This window comes from Podarcis filfolensis, assembly GCF_964270895.1.
Source record: "Podarcis filfolensis genome assembly, chromosome: 7".
Lineage (NCBI taxonomy): Eukaryota > Metazoa > Chordata > Lepidosauria > Squamata > Lacertidae > Podarcis > Podarcis filfolensis.
The window spans coordinates 68435282-68455598 of record NC_139603.1 but is presented as its reverse complement, the minus strand read 5'-3'; the positions used below and the strand labels follow the sequence as shown (position 1 = coordinate 68455598).

Genomic DNA, 20317 nt, shown 5'->3' with positions numbered 1-20317 from the left:
TAGCCTTGAGAATAACGTGGGAACTGCGTTTGTCCAAGGCATAAATTCTCATTTTTAACTAACAATAACAAATTTGTATCATTGTGCACAAAAGTCAACCAAGCTAAAGAGATAATCAAAACAACAAACAAAGCACTGTGCTCTAAATTTATAGTATGTAATTTTGCATTACAGTCATTCCTCGGTTTAAATATGGTTCGGGATGAATATTCTCGGGTTGCGCTCCGCAGCGACCCGGAAGTAACGGAGCACGTTACTTCCAGGTTTCGCCGCTCTCACATGCGCAGATGCTCAAAATGACGTCACGTGCATGCGCGGAAGTGGCGACCTGCGGACGCAGGTTGCGTTCGCTTCAGGATGCGAACAGGGCTCCGGAATAGATCCCGTTCACATCCAGAGGTACCACTGTATTTTTATGCTGAACTGCTAGACCTTAGTCACTTTAGTTACAGGAGTGTTTCTTTCCTAGGATGTCCCCCTTTTCCTTCAACCCCCTAAAACAGAGCTTTCCAAACTTTACATGTTGTTGACACACTTTTTAGACATGCATCATTTTGCGACACAGTAATTTAGTTTTACTAGCAAACTGAAGGTTAAACTAACCCCTTTCCAGTCCTGGGAGGAGCGTGGGGAACGTTCATACTATACACCTAACACTGCAGCCAACACACTAACATTTCACAACACACAGTTTGGAAAGCTGTGCCCTAAGCTGAATCTTCTGTTGCATTCCAACTGTCAATATGCTCTCAGAAGTCCATGGCTTAGTCCTACATCAGGAAAGAAGCCTTATCATCATTCATTGCAGGGGGCTGGACTAGCTGACCCTTGGGGTCCCTTCCAACTCTTAAGATTCTATGATCTTGATGTTCTATTATGGTCACAGCCAGTGCTATTTTTTGGGAAAAGAGGTGCTGGAACTCACCATGAACGCCTCTTTTGCTCTTTCAGTGGCAACGGTGTTTACCTGAGAGGTGCTGGAATTGAGTTCTTGTGAGTTCTGACTCAAAAAAGCCCTGGTCATAGCTGTTGTAAACAAATGCCTCCATTCTTTCCTAATAACCAGCATTTTGTCTTCTGATTCCTGTTCAGTTATATGAGTGCTGTTGATTATGTGGCCAAAACGGTAATGTTTAAGAGGGAAGTATTGGAAAATATGAAGCTGTGTGTCTTCTGCTTTTTGGATTGCAAGTTTTTATTTGATAGAGTTATTTACCATTTTATACCAAGAAAGTGTCTTAAGGGGATTACAAAAGTAACAAATATATTTATAAACAATGAAACTGAAGAACTAGAATACAAAATAAAATAATAACTTTTCCCCCTAAAGCAAAACATAGTAGTACTTTTTTTGGAAACAGTTTCACTCTTATTACCAAGGGACACATTTACTCATAATAAGCAAAACTCATCCCAGTAATACATGCATATTCCCCTGCAGATTCTATTTTAAATGTATTCTCAATTTCCCTTCTACAGAAATACAAATAATGTACTACCACCTACCCATCCGTATCACTCGTCCCATTTCACTTCCACAACTCACACACATCCATCATTAAAAATACATTATCCACTCTGTTACTCCAATATCTCCCTTTCATTCGCCACATTGCTGTGACCAATCATTCTACTGTTTCTGCTAAAAATGTATGCAGAATCACCAGGAGTTGACTATGCACTGTCAGAACTGTAAACTATCAAAAGAAATGCATAGCAATCTGGCTCTCACCCATTTTGTTATTTCTCACCCAAGGATAGGTGGAACTGCACACACCCTTCCCTGGTACTCCTTCCTCTCACCAAAGAATAACCTCAGACATTTTCTACCCACATCACAGACACACCACAGAAAATAGAAACCCAACCAGCAGGAGGGCACCCTTGTTGCAACCCCAAATGCACAGGCCAAAGGGGAGAGTTCTCTTTCGGTGTCTCCCTATCAGGAGTGCCCTGCCAGTGACACCCACTGCAGCTTGCCTGTGCTGGTTTTGTAACTGGATGTCCATTATTAGCTACAGCTGGTTCTACTCACTTTCTCCATGGTCCTGCCTGAACAAGACGACACTCAGGGTCAGTTGGGCTATCTAACGGGGGAGTATGGTTGTTCTTATTTTTCTCCTTTGCTCTTTATCAGCTTTATCAATAACAGTGTCTCCCTTGTAAGAGTTCAATAAAATACTGGATTTAAATGCATCTATAACTTGGGAGGATTGTCAGTGTGATTAACAATCATTTTCCAGTTCTCCCCCCCCCCCTTTTGTGCACTTCTACCACCTGTATAGGATATCGCCTTTTGTCATATTCAGCATTTGTGTCCCTTTGTCTTGCCCCCCCCCAACTCAAAGCATATTAAGCTGCTACGATAATAAAAGGATTCTAGCTTGCCATGAAGTTATCATGTTGCTTTTTTTCCTTAGTTCTTAAATAATGCATCAATTTCACCAGAATGGAAAACTCCCAAGCAATTCTCCTTGTTAGATTATTTCTTTTTGTTGTATATATCTCATTAAACTGTAGTATAATCATTAAACTGTAACAAAAAAAAGGTCCACCCCTTGATTATATCAACTTGCTAATTGACAGAAGTGCACAGGTGGCTGAAGCAAACAAGGTGGAGGTTTAGTTGATGAGGTAGCTGTAATAGGAGTTAGCAGAGTAATACAAGTCCTCTGAAAACAACAAAGAACCCGAATATATGTGATGCTAATCTGTCTCTTGTCTTTCCCTTTCATTTGTAGAATTGCTGTGAAGAGTTTCCTGGAATTGTATGTTGTGAAGAATTTTGTATGTGAAGAAGACAGACCCGACCATGTATAACATGACTTAGCCCCCTCCCCAACATGACCTCTAAGTTTGCTGCTTCTCAATAGGCATTTTTTCCTTAAAGTGATCAGTGTTGTACACATGCTTTGATCCATTTCTGATGAATGTTTTAGCCATGAGTTTACATCGGCAAATGGGATCTGATAGAGACTTGCAATCTTCTGCCTCCTCTGTAAGCTTGCCTTCAATTAAAAAGGCACCAAAGAAAAGGAGGATTTCACTGGGGTCTCTCTTTCGAAGAAAAAGGGATACAAAACGCAAGTCCAGAGATATAAACGGAGGTGTGGATGGCATTGCAAGTATTGAAAGCATACATTCGGAAATGTGTATGGACAAGAACTCTATTTTCTCTGCCTATATGTCTTCTGACAATGGAACAACCATCATCAGCAAACAGAGCGGAGACTTCATGGAGTGTCCCTTGTGCCTTTTGCGACACTCCAAGGAGAGGTTTCCGGAAATAATGACTTGTCACCATAGATCTTGTGTGGATTGCTTACGTCAATATCTCCGGATAGAAATCTCTGAGAGCAGAGTTAATATCAGCTGTCCAGAGTGCTCTGAGCGATTCAATCCCCATGATATTCGATTGATATTAAATGATGACATATTGATGGAAAAATATGAAGAATTTATGCTTAGAAGATGGCTTGTGGCAGACCCTGATTGTAGGTGGTGTCCTGCTCCTGATTGTGGGTAAGTTATTATCTCCACGCCCCCTTCCTATCCATTCTAATGAAGCACATGGATCTTGTCGTCATTCTGAAATATATTATTCAGCTCATTAAATTGCTCTAATTGTCTACTAATTTGTAACTATTTTAACATTTGAAGTTTTGTGCCTCCCTCATATTGCTCAGGTTGTGCTAAGTAGTCCTTATTGTTTCATGGCATAGATGAAACAAAGTAAAAGAACAGACAGGCAGATTTATTCTGGTAAACACTGTTATTTCACACTGTAGAGTGTTTAAAGGAGTGACTTTAGTTCCTTTAAAATAAAATAGAAATATTTTAATACACTTTGAAAAGAAACCTAGCAGTTTCTTGAGTGTAAATTGTGAAAGTTTTTATAAAATAAAGAAGTTAACTTTGTAGTTACACATCCTGGCATTGGCAGTTTTAATACCCCAAATATTGGCGGCCAGTAGAAATTCAGTATAAGAGAGCATAAACCAGTTTGTTGTTGCTGCTTGATGCTAGAATACTTTTTCCTAAGCTGCAAATGTTTTAATATTCAAGGAAACACATTTAATTGCCATCATTAAGCCAGAACAAGTGTACCCTTTGTCATATTCTTCCCTTTCCAAGCCCACTACTTGGGAGGAGCAAGAGGGTACTTTTCATTCTAATCACTGTTTTGCTTGGTAAAGCTCCTTTCACCACTCTCCCCGCCTTCGGTTGCCTTGTTCGGTTCCCAGCTCTGGGTTCTCAAACTTCAAGCAATCTCCTAACTGCTGTTATTCTGCTGCTATCATATAAACACCTATCTCTGACTTATTTTGTCATAGCTGTGATAACTTGGCCAAATATGAAATGTGATTGGAACAAACAAAACTTCATTAGTATAGTAAAAGCTGAATATAAAGGGTTTTTATGGGATTTGCTTTAATAACGGTGTTCATTTATTTTATGTTTTAACATGTGCTTATACCTCTATTCCTAACTGTATCCAGCCAACCTACTCTACCCCTTACTCCTCAGCACCCACACCAGCTACTCTCACTTCCTCCAAAACCCAACTGTCACTCCCCAGACACATACCTATTCTGTCATAAGCTACCCTGTCATTCAGCACACAACACACACAAACATTCCATCCCTCTTTCACTCCCCCCTGAACTTGCCTTATCTTAAATCATACAAACCTTCCTACACAAAATTTACACAACAGTATGCCAACCAGCACAAATTAGATACAATGACAAATACCACGTCCTCTGCTGATTTTTAGATGATTTTAATCCTTAGCAAAACAATAACTTCAGCTTAAAGGTAAACGTAAAGGGACCCCAAGTCCAGTCGCGGACTCTGGGGTTGCGGTGCTCATCTCGCTTTATTAGCCGAGGAAGCCGGCGTTTGTCCACAGACAGCTTCTTGGTCATGTGGCAGCATGACTAAGCTGCTTCAGGCAAACCAAAGCCGCGCACAGAAACGCCGTTTAGCTTCCCGCCGGGGCGGTACCTATTTATTTACTTGCACTTTGACATGCTTTTGAACTGCTAGGTTGGCAGGAGCAGGGACTGAACAACAGGAGCTCACCCCGTTGCGGGGATTCAAACCGCCAACCTTCTGATCGGCAAGCCCTAGGCTCTGTGGTTTAGACCAATTTAAGCGTTCGTGTTTATTGTATACATGGCATTAGTATCCATGAAGTCATTAAGCCAAGCACTTTTTGCATTAAAAGTATATACTTATTCTGTGACCTGAAGTGCTGCATTATCATGTTAGCAAGAAGATTGTGTGTAGCTAGGAACAGGTGGCTGGTGAGAAAAAGTATAGTGATGTTGTAAATAAAATAGTATGGAAAATGAGCTGGTAGTAGGGAAGTAATTGGTTTTCCATGGAGAATAACAGATGAGTATGTTTTTTCACTTCTGCATATGTTGGATAGTAATTACTAAATATCTATTGATTGACTGAATAACTAAAAAAAAAATTCAGTTCTTCAGTAGTTCAAATGACAGTAATTGCATGTTCTCCAGTATTGGCTTTGAATCAAATTTGGATTGTGGTCCTATTTAGAAAGAAACATTGCAGAAGCATGGTTTGCTTTTCTTGCTTTGCGCTTATCATCTTGTTCTTATCAGTCCAATCCTAGACCAAAAGTATGGAGCATAAAATTCTTTTAATTTGAGATGTTGCCAGTTTTCTGGACAATGTTGTAGCTATTTTGAATGTCCTTCTCTGCCCCACTACAGCATTTATGAACTTGGAAACCTATAGATTCCAAACCATGTGTTGGAACATGTTCCAAGAGAAGACTACACATCTTCAAGAAAATACTAAAATAATAGGAGGCTAGATTTTGGTTAAACAGTAAGAGGAACTCCTTGAGAAATAGAATTGATTGACCATGGACCCAGTTACCTGATTATTTAATCAGTACAATACAATAGGTTTTTGTTCACCACCCCTTTCCTTGATTCACAATGCTATGGATTTATTTGAGTGACTTTTCATTTTAAATGATTTTTTGTTGATTGTACCTTTTATTTTATTTTTTAATCTACTGAGTCCTGTGTAATGTTCAGATTCAGTTTTGTGTCCTAGGTTGAGGCTTCAATCTTGCATACACTTTTCTGGTAGGTAGCTTCATTGAACACACTTGTATTTACTTCTCAGTGACCTTGCATATAGATTCCTTTGTTAGAAATGATTCATGTGTTACAAGAGTGGTGAGGGAGCTGGTTTTGCATGGCTGGGTTGCATGTCACTCTGGTCAAGCCTGTAATTAAAGGGCTCTGCATCATCATTGTTGTTGTTATTATTAAGCCACTTCCTGTGAAACATCTCAAAGCTATTTCACAATACAATAAAAACATATATAAAACACTTGCACATATAAGAACAATTACATATCCAATACAGATTGGGATATCCACTTTCCTTCTCGAAAGAGGAATGCCGAAAAGACAATACATGCATTAAAAATAAAAAACTGCCAAGTCTAAAAATATTTTAAGATATAAAGCAAGATATTAGATGACAAATAAAGCAATAATATAAACCAGGGATGGGGAGCATTTTGCATTGTGAGAGCTACTATATGGTGACCTTCTGAGGGAAGCATGTAATTGGTGGGCCAGAGACAAAACAACGGATGTGGCTATGGATGACTCTTACTTCTTTGAGCTCAGCTACATTCCAACCACACAAAAACCAGCCAGGCAAAAGGTATCAAGGTAGGCATAGAATAGGGCTGGTATAGTCTGGGGAGGTGGCATGAGCTGGGCTTAGTCCCAAGTGTCAGATAGAAATGCTTGGAGGGCTGCATTTAGCTCCTGGACCTGAGGTTCCCCCCCACCCCGATATAAACAGTCTGCACCCAGAAGTGTGCTGATTTTTAATATACGGTGCATCAGTTCTTTTTTGTTGACTAGCAAGTTCTGTGAGTGGCCTGCTTCATATGTCATGCTAAGCCAAACCATGGCTTGGCACAATTGCACAGGCTCCCAGGGCAAAGATCAGAGAACTTTGCTCCTCCCCGTTGTTGTTGTGCTGTGCTGTTGCTTAGTATGTTGAATCTGGGAATGACACAGCCCCACAGACCTTTCGCACTGGCCCTTGGGACTCTCCCTAGGCTATGCCTCCTCTCCAAGTTAAAGTTTTCATCAGCCCTGCTCTGCATCCTCCTTAATTGCTGTTGCCTGGCTGGAGGATGGGGTATGTGTGTGTGTCTGTGGAATCCTGAAGTATCTGTGTAGCTGGAATGTAGCCTAAAGTACAAAAGTGCCACTGTCCCTCCTCCTCTCTCTCCTCCTCCTCCCCCCCCATATATCTTTAAACAGCCTGAGGCTTGATGCTTCTAGATACTGAGGATTAGTTTCTAAGCATGTGAGAAGACTGAAATGCAGACGCCTAATGTTTTATACCTCTGTTCTCTGATTCTGCCAGCAAAGCCCCTATTTCTACACAAAAGGGCAGAATCCCTGTTGGTCTATTGAACATGCCTTCCCTTCTACAAATGGCATTATTGCATTACTATTATTGATTAGAGAATGTTCATGGGGAAAAGCTGGGATTAACAGCTTAATTTCAGAGTCAAACCTCTTGTGTGTTATAAGAGACATTGTTAACTCTCCAGTGCTCACTGATTTTCTGTCACATATGCACTATGTCTGTTTGATACAATGTGTCCCACTTCTCTCTGGTAGTTGTTGGGTTGGAATATGAAAATTAAGATTGCCATCAACTTTGTGTTCTCAGAAATATTATTTGAATCTAAGCTTGTTTTCAGCTGGACCTGGGCCCCTGGGATTTTACAGATTATGAAATTCAGAGCAAACCTTGGGCTTTCACATTCCTCCCAATGCTTCCACACCATGGAGGGGAACGTAAAGGGTGAACCAGGAGATAACATTTTGAATGCAGGACCAGAAACTGCATTTTAGTGGGATCTTCTGTTCCAGTCATTGGCTGCCACTGTGATGATGAGGAAGCCTGAGATGGTCCTTATTATATTAATCACATTTTATATAGTAGACAAGTCACAGAATTGGAAGTAGTTTTTTTAAAGTTATATTAGTTCATGCTACACAACATTGACCTTTTGTTGCTTTTGAGGATAGTAGTTCCCTATAGTTTGGCTTTAAGAGGTTTTGAGAATAACTAATTTTATTCTCACAACTCAAGTTACTATATAAAATGGCTGCAATGGTGGGTACTCCTTTTTGCCTTAGTTTGATGAGGTGGTTTGGGGAATTTAAGATTAGACCTATTGATTACTTATTTGTCATTTGTAGTGTCTACTGTGGGCTTCACCGAACACAAGCAACTGCAATTACATAGACTATTTGGGCTAACTCTTAACCACTAAAGTGTGTACAACTTTGAAAGACCTTAAAAAAATAACACAATTATTATAGATGGCTTGAGGTCAGCACCAAGCATTTAGAAATGTGGGAATCTGGAATGTACCATTCTCATTGTTAAACTTGGGACTTAGATCAAAGAGTACATGCTACACAGACTGTGAAATACAAGGACTTAGATTGTTAGGTTCAGATCTTCAGAGTTTTGTTAGCTAGATCACAATCACAATGACAATGGAGTTTTGTTTTCAGAATAAGGGATATTTCTTAATTTATCCCCAAAAGTCAGTTTTTCTGCTTGCCACTGTGCAGTACTGAGAATAACAATCTTCCTCCTACTTATTCTTGAACATTTTAAGGTATGCTGTAATCGCTTTTGGCTGTGCAAGCTGTCCTAAACTTACATGTGGACGTGAAGGCTGTGGAACTGAATTTTGCTATCATTGTAAACAAATTTGGCATCCTAACCAGACTTGTGATGCTGCTCGCCAGGAGAGAGCCCAGAGTCTACGCTTGCGAACAATTCGTTCTTCGTCCATTAGCTACAGCCAGGAGTCTGGAGCAGCAGGTATTTATTACCTGAAATACTAGGTGTCTTTAAAACATTTTAAACTATCAGATAACTGTTTTGTTCACTGATTATTGATGTTTATTAAGAAAGGAGCGCTGAGTCCAGTAGCCCTTATTTTAGCATTATGCAAATAGTGCAGACTTTCATAAACAGATGATCCAGAAGTCGACTGATAATGGTTGACTTAATAGAGGTTAACCAATATCATTGTTGTTATTATTTATTAAATTTCTTTACCGTACTTCATCCAAGGATCACAGTGCAATGAAACTAGACATTTTCATGATTGTCTTGGTTTGAGATTCCATTCATGAATTATTTTGTTTTTATGATTACTTTTGGGGAGACCTTCAAAATAGAAGCAATGACTTAAGTAGAAATTGAAGGACAGAGCTTACTATACTAGATTTTTTTTATTTTAAAAAACTGCCCTTGTGCTTATACTTCTGCAGCTGATAACCATGCCTATCCACCTGTTTTAAAGGCAAAAGATTTATACAATATGAAGAGAAAACAGGCTATCTGTTGACTCACCTATGATAAGCTCCTTGGTAACCTGTGCAAGAGGACTGACTGCATATAATGCTTTGCTTTGTCAGTGAACTTATTTCACACTGGACAGCCAGAAACCTCATCAGAATCTTGGGCAAGGGGGAGGAGTTGGCATCGCTTTAGAGCATAATTACTGACTTGATTTAGAGTGAAAAACTTCACTGTACTCTCTGTTGGATTTTTATTTGGATATGGATAGTCAGAACATCTGACCCAGGTGCTTCTTTGTTATACTGAGTCACAGATGTTGACTTAGAGCAGGGGTTGCTAACCTTTTGGGACCAGTAGACATGGGCATAGCTGGGGGCAGGGACAGGGAGGGACATCTGCCCCCCCATTAAATAAAAATGCATAGCTAACTGAGGTTCTGCCTCCCTAACAAAAGGCCTGCCCCTCCTAAGAAAAATCTTGGCTACACCCATGCCAGTGGACATGTTTTGCCACAAAATGGCTGCCATAGGAGCATAGTATAACACAAAATAAGAGAACATGGTCAACCTCCTCAACCTCATGTTTATCATGAGAAGATCTGTGTCCTGCTGGTCTTGATTGTGGAGATGCAACTGTTAAAGGCACAAAACCCCCATTTCCCCCAGCGTCAATTCTAAACCAAAGCCAGGGCTGCTATTTTGTACCCACTTACCTGGGAGTAAGTCCCATTAAGCACAGAGACTGCTTCTGAAGGAGGTATGGGTATTGTTGAACTGTAAGTTAAGTATACATTGAATTCTTAATGAGTGCCTGGAGTGCTCCTACACTGCAAGAGACACGCCTAAGCCACTTTTCCAAGTGTTCATGTTTTGCATTTGCCATATGGAAAAGGGATTATTTAGCTTCCACCCACGCTTACTGTGTAGTAGTAGTTGCAGAAAATAAATTCTAGAGAGTACCTGATCGCAAATGAACTATCCATAGGATATATGTATCCTGGTTGCCATGGGAAAAGGAGGAAAACTATGGAGATTCCAAGGACTACTCAAAATAAGACAAATGCAGGAATAATTCGCTAAAAGGGAGAAGAAAACAGATCTTTAGGATCCCAGGTGTCCAAACAGCGCTGACTTTCCTTGCTGACTGCAAATGACAGGCTGAAGCAACCGAACTAGCTCATTGCACAAAAATTGCGTAAAGGGTACCTGCATGTACCTGTTATTATTTCTTAATTTTGTATACATCCACAGATCTCCCGGTCCTCCAGTTAAATTTTTCTCCCTTTAGGTTAATTCTTTATTAAGTTAGGCTGAACTTGGAATTGGTTGCAACCAGTTAAAATTTACAAACATTTCCAGACATGATTTTCAGTGTTGGTTGTTCTCATAAGCAGCATGGGTTTCTTGGGTTTCTTTTTAAACAGCTGATGACATAAAGCCATGCCCACGCTGTGCTGCTTATATAATAAAGATGAATGATGGAAGCTGCAATCATATGACATGTGCGGTCTGTGGATGTGAATTCTGTTGGCTATGCATGAAGGAGATTTCAGACTTGCATTATTTAAGGTATGTATTGAAAGAGTTCATGTACCTCACTTCATATTGTACCCCACTAATTAACAGCAAGCTAGGCTATAAATCCTTTAAAAGGAATGAAAGAAAGAATGAATGAATGAACAAGTGACATTTGTTTTGATCATGCACATTTGATGTAGTCTTTAGTTTGAGGTGTAATTCTATTTTCATACCTGGTTCAATTTTTTTATATATATAAAACTGGGTTGAGAGGGAGTTTACTGACATTAGATAAGGCAGGATTTTCCATTGCATGGGTGTCAACTACAGGAAGTGCCTTGCTTTCTATAGCTTGGTGCACACTGAAGCTCTCTTCAGAATATGATAAAGTGATGGGGAAACCCCAGGACTTACTGTGGGAGATTAGAAAATGGACTTCCTGCAGTAAATTTCACTAGGAAAGATAGCAATGGAATCAAATTTATCAAAACAATCCCCGCCTCCCATCATATGTCCTACATGCTTGGAGAAGCCTTTTGCAAAGAGGACATTCTGTTTGTTATTGTGTCTAGCTGTGTTCAGAACAAGTGGGGCAGCTGCTGCCATAACACTTCATCAACAGGCCTTAGAGCTTTTGCCTAAGTAAAACTCACAATTCCTAGAGAAAGACAAAACTTGTCAGATGTTTCAGTTAAATTTGAGGAAGGTAAATTTTCCGCATTCATAGTAAAAATGTTCATTTAAAACGTAGGTGGAGAAACTTTGTTCCAAATCCTGAGTTGCACATTTTAGCATCAGCCCTGGGAAGAGCCATGATCTGATGGAAGCAAAAAGAAAATGCACTGGATATAAATGTTGTACTGCTGGTCTGATACTATATTAGTTTCAGATTACTCTCTCCACAACCTGAAACGTTACATTACGTTAACACTTTTAGCAGCATTGCAGATTCAAGCATTCTTGCTCTCTCTGTTAGAGAATGTTATTATAAAACTGATGGTTAGTTAAGACTATTCACTGTGAGTCATAAGTTTGCCTTACTTACGGAAAATTTCTTCAAATAGTCCATCAGGTTGTACATTCTGGGGGAAAAAACCATGGAGTCGGAAGAAGAAAATACTGTGGCAACTAGGGACGCTTGTGGGGGCACCTGTGGGAATCGCCTTAATAGCAGGCATTGCTATTCCAGCTATGATTATTGGAATACCTGTATATGTGGGACGTAAGGTAAGGTGACTGTGTGTTTGGAGTCTTCAATTACATAGGACTTGGATACTTTTGTACACATGTTTAAGGCTTGTTCACACAGCAACATGTTGTACTTTAAGATATTGTAGTAATATATATATATATATATAGAGAGAGAGAGAGACTGCCTTTAATCAACTTACATAAAGAAATGTACCTAGATCTAGGAAAAAAGTATAATTTTTTTTAAAAACACACTTAAAAAAAAGTATAATGCAGCAGCATAGAATCAAATAAGCTAGTAATATTTGCAAACAGTTTCTGTCCATAAATCTATGGCATTAAGACGCTTCATTTAAGAAAAGGCAGCTCAAAATTAAAAAATATATATATTTGCAGGAAATACTTCTCAGTTTTGTGATGTGCAATGCATTCTAAAATGCTCTTTTTCTTAAAGATTCACAATCGCTATGAAGGTAAAGACATTTCAAAGCACAAGAGGAACTTGGCCATTGCAGGTGGCGTAACCTTGTCCGTAATTGTTTCACCGGTTGTAGCTGCAGTAACTGTTGGTAAGTAAAGGTGCAGGTAAAAATCAGGAAAATCCTTTCAGAATTAGTTATTTGTACTGATTTATAAAATGCTTTGTTTACACTTTGCTGTAAAGGTGGGGCACAAAGAACTGATATTATTGATGCTGCTAGCCATTCATTTTGCAGCTCTGAACCCTATTTTCAAAAATGCATTACTAGCTTATAAAAGTATGTGGAGCTGAAACAATCCCTGTGCCTAAGCATTCTTCCCAATTATTGTAGGTTTGGTAAGATTCTCTCTGAAAACCAGGGCCTCAGTACAAGATACCTGTGTGTGTGTTCAGATATGTATGTGAGCCCTGGGGTCAAGCCCCATCAATTCCAAGGGAAGAACCACACCCAGTGGTACAAAACAGTGTACATACAGACTTGATTCATCAGTTGAAATGAATGGAAGAGGCATTAGAAGCAGAGGATCTCCGTGTCACATAGAAACTCCTGGCATCAGGAGGTGTTTATAGGATTGAGGGGGGGTGTATTTTTCATTTATAGTAGTAATTCAGCTTTTATTTTCTTTGCCACTTTTTGTGATAGCCTATTAAATTGTATAATAAGGAGATATTTGGTGATCTCTCTCGTGTGTGTGTGTGTGAGAGAGAGAGAGACAGACAGACAGACAGACAGATAGAGCTATCACACAACATGACAACTTTGTACTGATTATAGTGTTCTACATTTTCATTGCAGGAATTGGTGTCCCGATTATGTTGGCCTATGTGTATGGAGTAGTTCCTATCTCTCTCTGCCGAAGCGGAGGTTGCGGTGTATCGGCTGGCAATGGAAAGGGTGTCAGAATAGAATTTGATGATGAAAATGATATAACTGTTGGTGGAACAAATGCAGCAGTAGGTAAGGGAAGTCTGTTCCAGTCTCTTCTCAATGTCTTCAGTTGATGGCTGGAGTTGATAGATGATATACATGCTCTCTTCTTGCAGACATTGTAGCTGTATCGGTCTAGGACCAGCACTAACCCAGATTCTTGGGACACATGGAAAAGCATAGCAGCAACCCCTAGTAGTCACTGTTCCAGCTTTTCCAAGAGCAGTGTCTTTCTCTACATTGAAGGAGTTTCAGTGAAATGCTTTTCCTATTAATTTTAAGTACCACCCTTTTCATATTTAGATCTTCTTCTTTGGCAATCACTCGTACCCGAGTAAGATTGTCTTCCATAAACAAAGTTTTAACAATGAGTCCGTAAGAGACTGTGGAGGCCAATTCTGGATCCACACGTCCTTCCACAGTGGGGACACTGGTTTCCGGGCAGGAGTTGATCACGGTGTGGATTTGCCAACCGTGCTTTCCTCTTAGCACGTTTCTCCCTTGCGTCCTGAGTTAGTGTCTTTCCCTTTACCTTTAATATTTAGATACCACATCAGTAGCAGAGGCACGTAATAACCCCAGCATAGGGGAAGAAAGTGTTGGAGGATTGACTGGAAGCCTGAGTGCAAGTGGTAGCCATATGGACAGAATGGGAGCAATTCGAGACAATCTGAGCGAAACTGCCAGCACTATGGCCCTGGCTGGAGCTAGTATAACAGGGAGTCTGTCGGGAAGTGCAATGGTCAACTGCTTTAACAGGTAAGATAATTTGTGTCCAAAGTTCAGCTTTTCTGTCTGCTTTTGTAAACAAACTACAGTTAGCTCTGAGAGGATGAACTTTTTCATGTTGTACGTTCTGATGTGATACTTTTTTATTTTGATCTTATATAGTCTCAAAACAGTTACTTTGTTTACATGGATTAAAGAAGATTTCTGATCCCTGATTACTCAATTGCAGTTAAAGGAAGGGAAGGAAGTTCAGGTGCTACAAATTACATAGGCCACTTTGAAAGTTTCTGGCAACAGAATTTAGTGCAGTGTGTTTGGTGTGTCGAAACTGTTGCTAAAAGGGGGGGGCTTTGAGAGAAGATTCTTTTCTGAAATGAGTTGGGCTCATAATAAATGATATTTTATGCCCCTCTTTTTTTTTTTGCCAAATAGTGCTATTCTTCTGTAGTTGGTTTTCTGTCTCAACTACAGTGAGCAATGTACCAAAATACCATAATGAGTTCTACCTTCTACCATGTGTATGGCTTCAGGGGCAACAGGAAAATATTGTCTAAACATGGGTCTTTTGTAGTCTGGGAAGCTTTTGTTCTGACAGTAGCCAACTAGATAATAGAATCATAGTATCGTAGAGTTGGAAAGGACCATGAGGTTCATATCGTCCAACCCATTGTGGGGCTCAAACCCACGACCCTAGGACCCTGAGTCTCATACTCTAGCCACATGCCTGTGAGTAGCTTGCAAGGAGAAGCTTCTAAAAGACTCCCAAGTGATATGAAAGCTGAAAGATAATAACAGAACTAAAATTGAATTTCTCCCCAAGGTTGGAAGTTCAAGCGGACGTGCAGAAGGAAAGGTGCAGTTTGAGTGGAGAGTCGGGCACCGTTAGTTTAGGAACAGTTAGTGACAATGCCAGCACCAAAGCGATGGCTGGATCCATTTTAAATTCATATATCCCGTTGGACAGGTAAGAAGTAGTGGAAATGTGAATAGAAATGCAGCTTATTCAGCTCTGTTAATTGAACGATGTCGTATTCAATATGCATACCTTGTAGTAGTCTGCAAAAGCAGCATTAATGAATTCTCCTTCTTTGAAATTTCTGGTATGATTGTTGTTGGATGTAACAATATTTTTTGTCTATTTATTATCAAATTTCTGCCCCACCCTTCTGAAGTTCAGTCCTTCAGAGCCAGGGAGGTGGTGGGATTTTTAGTTTCTTCTTGGTTTGAGCTGCTATTACTCAAATATAGTTTTCTTGACCTGCAGATACAAAACCTTGTTAAATTCATTTTTTTAAAAAAGCTTTGGATCTCTGCTTTTATGAAGTAACTTTGTCAATCAGATTTCTTGCTAGAACTATCCAAAATCTTCACTGTCCACTTAGTGCATCTGTTTCGCCTTGAAATAAAAGCTCTTGGCAGAATTTTTTCCCTGGCTTGGTTTTAAAAATTATATTTGTACATTTCTTTTTTTTATTGACAAACTGGTGTGAGGTGTCTTTATATCTCCCCACCTCCCACAGTTTGCAAAGCTTGGTAAAGGTCGATCCAGCTTGGCTATCCTGTGAATTTCAGACTTATTCCATTCACAGAAAGGACTGAGGTCTTGTAGAGACTCTGTTGGACGGGAGCAGTGATTCCCACCAATTCGTCCTGCAGCCCCCCCCCACCCCCGTGCCTCCAGGTAGTCCTCTGACTCTTGAACTGCTTTTGGCAGGCTGAAGGAGGAAGGAAAATTGCTGAAAATTGCCTCTCATCCTTTTCCATTTGGCATGTCTGGATCCAACCCTGTATGGTTTTCTTTCTGGATATCTTTTACAAATGGTTGATGGGCTTCTGGAATGTATGCTTGTGGATCCGTGGCACATTAAAGTTAGGAAGAAGTTCTCACAATGTGCTTTTAGATATGTGTACTAAAAACAGTGGAAAGTCCTTTGACACTTCAAGGACTAAAATGGATTGTGACAAGAACTTCCAAGGCAAAACCCTACTGCAACTGATCCATGAAGTGAACAGTGAAGATAATGGATTACGTGCATAGGTCTAGTGAGAAATCTGTTATGTTAATTATTTTCTTAAAGCAGAGTTTCAACACATAAATCAGTTGCAGTTCACAAGGCTTTATATCTGCAGTTCTAAAAAGAAAGAAAGAAACTAAACTTATATTTGAATAATAGTGGCACATTTTTCCTTAAAGGGATGGGTAGAGATAAATAGAGGCAATGTTTCAGCACCTGAAATAGTTGTGTTTGTATTGTATTACATCATTTTATTAAAGGCAATATTAGCAGAATGAGTCACCAGGCTTTTAGTGCCATTTTTTCCTAAAGCTATACTGCATTGTGTTAAAATGCTTTTAAATTGCATTTTTCCATTTTTAATTTCACAAATTGAAACCTTTTTTTAATGAATACTTCTCTCTTCCCCCCCTTCTAGAGATAGCAGCAGTATGGAGGTACAAGTAGACATTGAATCAAAGCCCACAAAATTCAGACACAACAGTGGCAGCAGTAGTGTTGACGATGGTAGTTCTGCAGGTCAAAGTAACGCTGGTTGTTCGTCAGCCTGCTTGTCAGAAAACAAATCTAGTGCCACCAAGTGGTCCAAAGATGCATCGGCAGGGAAAAAATGCAAAGGTAAACTAAGAAAAAAGAGTAGCATGAAGATAAATGAGACCAGAGAGGACATGGATGCTCAGTTATTAGAGCAACAAAGCACAAACTCCAGTGAATTTAACTCTCCCTCTCTCAGTGACAGTATCCCATCTGTAGCTGATTCCCACTCAAGTCATTTTTCTGAGTTTAGTTGCTCTGATATGGAGAGTATGAAAACCTCATGTAGCCATGGTTCCAGCGATTATCATACTCGGTTTACCACGGTTAACATTCTCCCAGAGGTAGAAAATGACCGTTTAGAAAACTCTCCACACCAAAGTGGCAATTCGTTGCTGATTCCAGCTGCTCCAAACTCAGAGGCTCCACAGCTGAGTTACATTGCTGAAGAATGTGTTTATAATGGGACCTCAAGTGTTGCAGATATGGGTACTGGTGAAACACTGAAAGAAGCAAACAACAACCATTCACAGCACGCTGTGGAGTTAAATGCTGCAATTCAGACTGAGATTTAAACCTGTAAGTGCTGCAGAAATGTATTTACCACTAAAGAGCCCTTTTCTGTTAGCTGGTCAGGTAACTTTCAGCGGCCATCAGAAGCAAAGCTTCAATGCAATTTACATTTTATATATCTCTATTAAGGCAGAATGCTTTGCGTGGAACTCTGTTGCAGAACTATGTGAAGTGACATGAAGGTGTAAACAAGTGCATTACAACGAAATGAATATGTTGATGTTTTGTATTATTGCCATAACTTTGCTGAAGGTCTGCATTTGGGCAGGGGCAAAAGCTGACTCGTGTCAATTGCAGAAGTGACCACTTCTTAAAAGATATCATGAAATAACTCAGTAAGTGGTTTCAGGCCCCCAGCAGTAACTTAACTTCAAGCTCTGGTGAATAGCACCTAGCAAAAATAAGTTGCATTAACCATACCAAATATTTCAGTGCTGTTAATATTGTCTGGGACAGAATGTAATCTGTTCTAGGCAATGCTGAGACACACAACGTTCCTTGACCAAGGTTATGGCATTTAATATAACTTTTAAGTATGAAAAACTGGTACTTGATATATGATAGGTAGCAAGGTGACGTCTCCTTATCAAGCAAGTGGGGGTAATTTAATTATATTTGCAACTGACAGCAGAAGGTAAGGTTATGATATGCTGTATAAAAGTTTTTGTAAAATTTAAGATCATTTTAATTTGTAATCCATTATAGTGAAGCTGATATAGTCGCCTTTCACCCAGGGGACTTCAGTTATGCTGTTTAATTCTTGGTGCCTTTGGAAAAGACTGGGGGTTTAAGTGCCTGGTCTGTTGATGCTTTCACTGTACAGTTTTCCAGAATGTTTTCTCTTGCCACCTTTTTGGAAGCTAAAGGAAAACTTCAGAAAATCAACTGACTGTGGTAGATTAATGGGTATCATAATACTGAAGTATTAGCCTACCAAAGACTCACTCAGGCTTTTAGTGGATAACTTTTCTGACAACCCTTTTGCGAGACACATGCACAGAAATAAAGCACAGTGCAGAGCTTGCACATATACAAAATTTGGGCTTCAAATTTGGCTGGCTTTTGGGCCTTTCCCACATTATCCTCCTTATGGAAGATATTCAGCTAAACATAAGCTGAAGCTAGCTCAGGCGTCTGCACTGTTAGATGTTTGCTACACAATCCATAATGATATGTGCCCTCTGCCCCTCCCCCAAAAGAAAAAAAAAAGATTATCCTTGGCATAATAGCCTCCAATTTTTGTTCTGTGTTTTTTGTAAGTATTGCCATTATGGTGCTACTGAAAGTTTGGTTGTATGAGAAGACGGCTGCTGTGAGCTGCAGCCCTCTTCCATGACTTCCCTTCACCAGTTTCTTTAATCGGCTTATAACACTAGTGCCAGATACGTCATTTGGTAACGCTTGTTACAATATTTGTATATTTGCTCTTTTCTTTTGCTCAATGATGTGTGTAAACTGCATACCTGAAATAAATGTCTGAGTACTATGTTGGTTGTCTTCTGTCCATTTGAACAATGAACCTTTAGCCTGGAGATCAAGCATATACAATATTGGTGTGGGATGAAATAGCTGTTTCAAAGAATGGCCCCCCAAAGTAGTGTGTCTTCCATTTTCACCTCTCCCTTCTCAGCTACTTAATCAAGTTGGGCTGAGGCCATCAGAAATAGTTTATTGTGGTGAATATAGGACAAGAAGCATAGCTCAGCTGTGGAGCACATACATGCCTTACATGCAGAATGTCATGTTCAATCTCTGGCATTTCCAGTTAAAAAGATCTGGTAGCAGGGAATGTGAAGTTTGTCTGTCTGTCAGACCTTGGGGAGCTACTGCCAGCCAGAGTGCACAATACAGGACTACATGGGCAAATAATCTCTCCTGTGATATTTCACAGAAAATATTCAATATAGCATCTTATTTTTATTTCCAGTAAGTATTAACTACATTAAAACTGTTTTATGGCACACAGTGTGCAATATAATTTTGTATGTCTTATCCTACAGATAAATGTAAACTTGGAAACGAAAGTTTGGCATGTTTTGCCATTTTTTTTAACTTTAATTGGAAACCTGACCTGAACATTTTATTTAAAGAGTGTTTTATAATTTTGTTTTATTTGTTTTTATAATTGTATATTCAGTTTGTGTAGCACCCCCTGGGATCTTACGATGGATGGGTAAGAAGACTTAATAAAAATAATAATATGGTAGGAATTTTGTAAAATTCCTTTGCTTCCTAGTCAGATACTGCAAAATGGTCAAAACATCCTTAAAACTGCTTGATGTAGGAGTTCCTAATGGGTAGTTTCACTTCTGATAGCATATGAGTGGTGATGGCATAAGTCAGGTTTGGTATAATGGTATGTATGCGCTCCCAGTTATTTCCTTTGCTGCAGAAACCATATATTTACTGACCCAACTATTATGCAGTACCTTATGAAAAATAAAAGACTGAACTGTTAGGAACTTTTTTAGTTTAGGAAAAAAATACTAAGAGGGGATGTTTATAAAATGTATGGTTAGGGTAGGTAAACAAATTATTCCCTTTTGCAAAGCATGAAGACCTTGGAGTCATCCACTAAAAGTAGATTCAGGATAGACAAGTACTTCACATACCACATAATTAAGGAATTCACTGGTACAGGATGTGATGGCCACTGACTTAAAGGGGAAATAAATAATTTCTCCATGAATCTTGTCTATCAGTCAATGTCGATTAGCCAGCAAACTAAATGGGAGTCTCCTTGGTCAGAAGTAGTGTACTACTGAATCCCAGCTGCTGGGACAAGCTCCTGAGGGCTGGGGCCAAACTTGAAGGTATTTAAGAAATGTCTGGTTGGCTACTGTTGGAAACAGTCTTTTGCTCTGATCTGACAGTGCTGTTAAGAAAGATCACAGGTTCCATATATTATAAAGAATTAGCTTTATGAACCACTATAGTG

General features: G+C 39.5%; 1 protein-coding gene across 16 annotated transcripts in view; it reads left to right on the top strand.

Annotated features, from left to right (window-relative positions):
• RNF19A (ring finger protein 19A, RBR E3 ubiquitin protein ligase) overlaps window positions 1-20317 on the top strand; it is a 57501-nt gene that overhangs the window by 17947 nt on the left and 19237 nt on the right. For 8 of the 16 annotated variants that reach the window (XR_014550517.1, XR_014550518.1, XR_014550519.1 and 5 more), the window contains 9 exons: window positions 2742-3522; window positions 8717-8925; window positions 10835-10979; window positions 11993-12155; window positions 12574-12688; window positions 13397-13558; window positions 14074-14287; window positions 15078-15221; window positions 16691-16890. Coding sequence is in view for 13 of the 16 variants with exons in the window: in XM_083623520.1 (XP_083479646.1) it covers window positions 2927-3522; window positions 8717-8925; window positions 10835-10979; window positions 11993-12155; window positions 12574-12688; window positions 13397-13558; window positions 14074-14287; window positions 15078-15221; window positions 16691-16890 (1948 nt within the window). In the remaining 3 variants the exon portion in view is untranslated. Of the gene's footprint in view, window positions 1-2741; window positions 3523-8716; window positions 8926-10834; window positions 10980-11992; window positions 12156-12573; window positions 12689-13396; window positions 13559-14073; window positions 14288-15077; window positions 15222-16690; window positions 18866-20317 lie in introns of those variants that run through there. The other 8 variants (XM_083623523.1, XM_083623517.1, XM_083623522.1 and 5 more) reach the window with 1 other exon arrangement.